Source organism: Nicotiana tabacum, chromosome 7 (assembly GCF_000715075.1).
Source record: "Nicotiana tabacum cultivar K326 chromosome 7, ASM71507v2, whole genome shotgun sequence".
NCBI classification, from domain to species: domain Eukaryota; kingdom Viridiplantae; phylum Streptophyta; class Magnoliopsida; order Solanales; family Solanaceae; genus Nicotiana; species Nicotiana tabacum.
The window spans coordinates 34,972,357-34,979,598 of NC_134086.1; the positions used below are offsets into that span (position 1 = coordinate 34,972,357).

The 7,242-nt window shown below is 39.6% G+C and overlaps 1 protein-coding gene across 1 annotated transcript; it reads right to left on the reverse strand.

The window, feature by feature from the left end:
* Positions 1–5,758: 5,758 nt before the first annotated feature.
* Positions 5,759–6,421, reverse strand: LOC107777440 (uncharacterized). The gene has a single exon (XM_016597453.2). It carries the CDS (start codon positions 6,419–6,421, stop codon positions 5,759–5,761), a length of 663 nt encoding a protein of 220 aa, XP_016452939.2.
* Positions 6,422–7,242: the final 821 nt, after the last annotated feature.

Here is a 7,242-nt window from a genome sequence, read left to right on the forward strand (position 1 = left end):
AAGATCAATCAACTCACGTAAGTTTGAACCAAAACGAATGAATTTGTTGAAGAAAAATAGAAGATGAGTAAAACCTAGGTTTTCTCTGAGACTTCGGATCTAAAAATTTAAAAACCTAGAAGGATTTGAGGGAAATGGTTATGGAATTTGAAGAGAGGGGAGAACAGTGATTGTCTAGTGAAAAGACGGGGTCATTTGGTGGTGGTTTAGAATGGCGCCACCGGTGGGGATTTGTGGGAATGTTAGGGCGGGTTGGGTTGGGTTTGGGGTGAGGGAGATGGGAAATGAAATAATTTTTTATGTTTCGGGGGTGAGATTCGGACAGTTTTAAGGGGGAGGGGGATTCAATTGCAAACCATTGGATCAAGAATGATCAACGTCTGGGATTGGGTGTTACTAAAACCGGGTCATTCTGGTAGTTAGTGGGGCTGGTTGGACCGGGTAGGAGGTTGGGTTGGGTGTTGAAGCAATTGGGCTATTAGGAATTGGCTCAGCTTTAGGAACAAGGCCAAATATTTTTTTTATTTCCCTTTCTTTGTTTCTTTCTTCTTTTCTTTTAATTTTAAAATTCTACAAAGTTAATTAAAAAATCTTAATTAAACCCTAACTCAATTCTAATTAGAAAAATTAATCTATTTATATACTAACAAATACATGTAAAATTAAAAATATTTTATTTGATTTTTTATGCATTAATTCTACCAAATAACAACATCCAGGCGACGCCAGGTATTTTTCCAGCCCCATCTCGTGTTGGACCTAGCGGTGCACGCTCTGTCACCTGCTCTTCCTTGTTATTGATCACACGCAGCGCAACCACAAGCAAGAAAATGCCCAGGCGACGCCAAGCAATACGCAAGCTCCTTTTCGCAATGGACTAGGCAACACACAGTCCGGGGCCTGCTCTCCTTCGTTATACACCTCGCCCAAGGAGACCAAGAGCAACATGAACAACCAGGCGACGCAAGATACCCATTCTCGCTAGGAACCTGGCAATGCGAAAGCAGTAGCACAGTTGGCAGCTCATTATGGCCCAATTGGTAGCTCATATCAGGCAAATTGGATCCAAATTGGGATACAATATCCATAAGGCACGATAATAGGATGACACAGGACAAACTCCATGCAAAGCCATCAAGATATAATCAACGGAAGGCATGTGAAAATAAAATCAAAAATAGTGTACTCGTACTTCTTTGTACAATGCATTTTTTCAAGAATTTGCATGGCCTACATTGTTATGCAGATTGGACTGGCATATTTTCGAATGGGGATGCAATCACACAACATATAAGGATACAAGGCAAAGAAAAGGTATTTTCTATCATCATTGGCTATGAGTGCAATCGAGGTGGTTATGCATGCAAGAATTGGAAATGGGCAGTGGCTATTTATGAAAGAGGATATTATAACAAGAAAAGGAATTTTCAGCTGGACATCAAATGTAACGGGCCTCAAGGGCTAGTTTTTAGTTATAAAAGATACACTAGATCACATGTGCTATCATTGTTGAGAATTTCACTCAACTTTGATAATAGGTTCTATGTAGTTCGCAAGTTTTATTTCTTTCATTTTTTAGGACTTCATGACAATTTATTTTTCATTTTTCTATATATATAAAAACTAGCCCTAGGCACTGACTAATAGATTATTAAAAAAAATTAAAGAGTAATTAATTCCTAAAATGCAAATTAAACCTAAGATAGCACGAAATTAAAATGTAATAATTTTTATGGTTTTTCAATAAATTTAAAATATTAAATATGCATGGAAATGCAGCTAAATACAAACAAATAATTTAAAATCAAATCCTAAAATTCTATAAATTCAAAAACAATTAGGAAAAAACTATTTTTTGTGGATTTTGTAGGAACGTTTTCTGTAGGACAAAATTACGTGCTCACAGCTGTCCCTCTTTGCTCGAGAACATGAAGAGTTTTCGGGAAAATATAAAGTGAGCAATTACGAGCAACGTTTGCCCACTGGACACTCCATGGGAAGCATTTTGAAAAAGTTTGACCAAACCTTGCTTCGGAGGTTGCCTACATATCCTTGTCTATAAAGGAATAAGGTCAGTGTAGTTCTGAAAATTTTAGTAGCTGGAACTACCGAGAAGTTGTGATTTCACTATTGTTGTTGTTGTTACTGCTTGCTGAGCTCCTTATTACACCAAATCAAAATAAAAATAAACTAAACAAGCCTATCAGCTATGAGTTACAAGATTCCTATCTATAAGTCTTCTGAAGCTTGATCTTGAGTCTTGGCTGGTTCTTCACGCAGACTCTGATCTGAATCTTGATGCTTGATAGTTTTAGGTACTAGTTCATTCTTTTTCGACTTTTTTCGGATCAAGACGGGACATTCAAAGCTTGTGACTTCAGTCATGTCTTGAGCAGTCCATATCTTTTCTCCGCTTTTGCACTTTGGATTCACTTCTTTTTCTTTTTCTTCTCTTTTTTTTTTAATTCTGGAATGAAACTTCTTCTTTTGGTCCTCTCAAATCCTGTGCCTCGAGGTATAACCTTCTCCAACACCAAAACAAAACAAACGAACAAAAATTTTCTGCCCTAGTTTTCACTAGGAAAATTTCGTGAATTATTGATAATAAAACTCTATAATACTTCATTTTTGAAGCAATACAAGCTCGGGATTGGTGTACCCTAAGAAAACAGATACTAGAGAATGGAAACCTTATGTCTAAAATGAAATAAACTAGGGAGTAGAGACCCTATATTGGAAAAAGCGACTAGAGAGTGGAGACCCTATGTCTAAAATAAAATCGACTAGGGAGTGGAGACCCTATGTCTAAAATAAAAGCATCAACTAGGGAGTGGAGACTCTATACTGGAAAAGTGACTAGGGAGTGGAGACCCTATGTCTAAAATAAAAGCATCAACTAGGGAGTGGAAACCCTATGTCGGAAAAGCGACTAGGGAGTGGAGACCCTATGTTGAAAAAGCGACTAGGGAGTGAAGACCCTATGTCTAAAAAGCAGCAACTAGGGAGTGGAGACCCTATGTTGGAAAAGTGACTAGGGAGTAGAGACCATATGTCTAAAGATCATCAACATAGGGAGTGGAGTACCTATGTCTAAAATAAAGATCAACTAGGGATTAGAGACGCTATGTTGGAAAATGCAACTAGGGATTGGAGACCCTATACTACCATGATTTTGAATTTTCTTTCTTTTCAATTTTTTATTAAGAGAATGAGTAAAATGCAGGAAAGAATTTGAAGAAGAATTTCCCTCCCCCTTTTTTTGGAGTCGTTGTTGCAGCAGAGCTATTTTAGTCTCCGCGCGGTTTCTTTTGGTTGCACCTGCTTCTTGCCAAGTTGCTTTGGATTGCACCCGTTTTCTGTTTTTCAAACAAAGAACAATTTTCAGTTTGAAACAGTGGTTGGTTTTGTGGCCTTGATCATTTCAGTCACTTGATCTCGGCCCTTTCAATTGTAACTAGTTGTTTCCTGAATACCGATTGCATTTCTAACCTTGGAGAACCTCTGGCTTTTCCATACTTTGCCATGATGGTCAGTCACGTGGGACTTAACCTTTTCAACTTTATTTTGTATTTGTGGGCATTTGAATTTGAATTTCCTCTTTTAATAGTTTTTGATTTTGAAGCATCAACCACCATGGCCAGTCGGAGTCGACTTGATGCCCCTGCTGAGGCTGGGTGCCTTTTTTTGCATATTAGCTCGTATCAAGCGATAATCCTGTAAATTAGTCTTGCCATCCTTTTTTTGTCTTAGTCACGAAACAGAGTTAGACCGAAAGGGATTTAAAGAAAAGCAAACAATGAAATGGATAAATGAATTTAGACAAGAGGTATCCCTTTCAGGGAAAAGAAAGACGGACTTATTTAGAGTGCATGTGGACTTTAATGAACATGACATGCCTTTTGGATTGGATGTCTGATCTGTGTGAACCGTCCAACTCTTAGAAATTTATCACAACTTATGCCTCAAAATCGAGAAACCTTGCCAGGACTTTGTCGATGCCGATGGCTGTGAGGATCCTCTCTTCGATCAGTGGTGCCCTTTGCGGGTTTTTACCAGCTGACCTCTCTCATTTTTCTTCTCATCGTCACCTTATAGTGCACTTTGTGAGTTTTTACTAACAAGACTCTCTCATTTTAATTTCTCTTCTTAACATCGCCTTACGGTGCCCATGAGGGTTTTCACCAATAAGACCCTCTTATTTTATTTCTCTCATTTTTTTGTATCAGATCCAAGTAATTGTATCCTCCATGTTGAACATCTTTGCCGATCAATCGGAAAGACTTGAAAAGGATTTGGGTTGAAGGAATTTGGATTGAATTACAACTTTGGAACCTTTCTAGCGAAACCATTGCCGAATCATTGTAACTTCTGCCCGGGTTTCAACTTTAGGGAAATGTGGATTCTTGTTTTGGTATGGCTAAACCCTAGAGAGAGGCTGCCTACGTATCCTTTTTGAATCAAGTCGAATGTAGTTCAAGAAACTTTGTTTTTGATTTTTTTTGTTTTTTTCATCTTTTTTTTTCATGATAACTTCCAGGTTCCGAAAAGGGTAATCAAAGAAAGGGAACTGGCTCAAAGGGTTTGCAAGGGTTGGTAGTGTTAGGGTAGCGAGAATGAAAGCTTTCGCCATCCCAATCGGAGCATGTTAGAGTTGCGTGAAGGTCAAATGTAATACTTTTTGACTGCATCTGTATTAACGGTTGTCTCGGGATCATTTCCGTCAATGTCTCCCAAATACAACACTCCCCTTGGCAACACTCTTCTTATATTATAAGGACATTTCTAATTTGGAGAAAATTTTCCTTCTTCTTCTTCATGATGCGGGAGAATACGCCTTAGAACGAGTTGCCCTTGATCCATTCATCATCCTCGATCTCAGCTACAACAATGATTCGAAGAGAGGGAATTTTAACTTCTGTAGGTATTACGGCTTTAGTGTCATAAACCAATAAGTAAGGCGTGGCCCCAACTGATGTGTGCACGGTTGTGCAATATTCCAATAATGCAAAAGGCAGCCTTTCATGTCATTGTCTAGAACTTTGAACCATTTTCCTGAGGATCTTCTTGATATTCTTGTTTGCAGCTTCAACATCGCCATTAGCTTTGGGCCGATAAGGGGTAGAATTCCGATGCGTAATCTTAAATTGTTCGCATACCTCCCTCATCAAGTGGTTGTTCATATTTGCAGCATCTTCTGTAATGATTGTTTTGGGAATACCAAAATGACAAATAATGTTAGAATGCACGAAGTCTACCACCGCTTTCTTTGTGACGGCTTTGAAAGTGAAGGGTTTACCAACAACAACAACAACAACAACAACAAAAAACCCAGTATGATCCCAACTGGTGGGGTCTGGGGAGGGTAGTTTGTATGCAGACCTTACCCCTACCTAATGCAGGTAGAGAGGCTATTTCCAATAGACCCTCGGCTCAGGAAGGGCAAGAAAAAGAAACTGCTTCAACCCACTTTGTGAAATAATCAATGGTAACCAGGATGAATCTGTGCCCATTTGAAGTTTTCGGCTCGATTGGCCCAATGACATCCATACCCCAGGCAATGAACGACCAAGGTGTTGATATATGATGCAACTCTAAAGGCGGTGCATGAATCAGGTTACCGCATATCTGACATTGATGGCACTTTCGAACAAAACTGAAGCAATTATTTTCCATGGTCATCCAATAATAACCTGCCTGCAGGATTTTCTTTGCAAGGACATATCCATTCATATGGGGCCCACATACTCCCGAATGCACTTTATTCATGATCTTTCCAGCTTCTAGGGCATCTACGCACCTCAAAAGATTCAAATCTAGAGCTTTTGTACAAGACCTCTCCGCTCAAAAAGAAACTGCTTGCAAGCCTTCTGATATTTCTCTTTTGATCTCCACTGGCCTGCTCGGGATATTCCTTTGTTTTCAAAAATCTTTTGATATCATGATACCATGGATGAACATCTGGTTCTATTTCAATTGCATTACAATAACCATGCCTTTCTCGAATTTGGATTTCCAGCGGGTCAATATGGACATTGCCAGGATACGGTAGCATTGAGGCCAAAGTAGCTAGTGCATCAGCTAACCCATTGTGGAATCGAGGAATATACCTGAATTCGATGGACTTGAACCATTTGCTGAGATATTCAACATGTTGTCTGTATGGGATGAGTTTGATATCTCGAGTTTCCCACTCGTCTTGAGCTTGCCGGATAATTAAATTAGAATCTCCCATGATTAACAATTCCTCAACATCCAGATCAACTGCCATGTTCATGCCCATAATGCAAGCTTCATACTCGGCAGTGTTGTTCATACAGAAGAAACAAAGCCAGGCTGTGGCCGGATAATGCTCACCAGTGGGTGAAATCAATATTGCCCAGATCCCGACACCTTTTTCATTTACAGCTCCATCAAAGAACATTTTTCAACCATGGGAGTCCTCTGGAATTACTTCAACTAAATTTACTTCCTCGCCCGGAAAGTAAGTACTTAGGGGTTGGTATTAATCATCAACCGGGTTCTCAGTTAGATGATCCGCCAAGGCTTGAGCTTTTATCACCGTGCGGTGACAGACAATGTCGAACTCAGTGAGCAGGATTTGTCATTTTGCTAACCTTCCCGTAGGCATTGGTTTCTAGAATATGTACTTCAGAGGATCCATTCTGGTTATGAGATATGTGGTGTAGGCCAAAAGATAATGTCTGAGCTTCTGGGCGACCCAAGTTAGAGCGCAGCAATTTCTTTCCAACAAAGTATATTTGGCTTCATAACTGGTGAACTTCTTGCTCAAGTAGTATATGGATTGCTCTCTCTTCCTGGTCACATCATATTGCCCGAGGACACAACCGAAAGAATTTTCCAAGATTGTCAGGTACAAGAACAAAGGTCTCCCTGGCTCGGGTGGAACCAACACAGGCGGATTTGACAGATATTCTTTGATTTTATCAAAAGCTTCTTGACACTCTTCTGTCCATTTGATCGCATCATCTTTCTTTAACAGTTTGAATATGGGCTCGCAAGTGGTAATGAGCTGAGTGATGAATCTACTTATGTAATTCAATCTTCCTAGCAAACTCATGACCTCTTTCTTGGTTCTCGGAGGTGGCAAATCCTGAACAGACTTTATCTTTGTTGGATCTAACTCAATACCCCTCCGACTGACTATAAACCCCATACGCTTTCCAGATGGAACTCCAAATGCACATTTAGCTGGGTTCAATTTCAAGTCATACCTGTACAGGC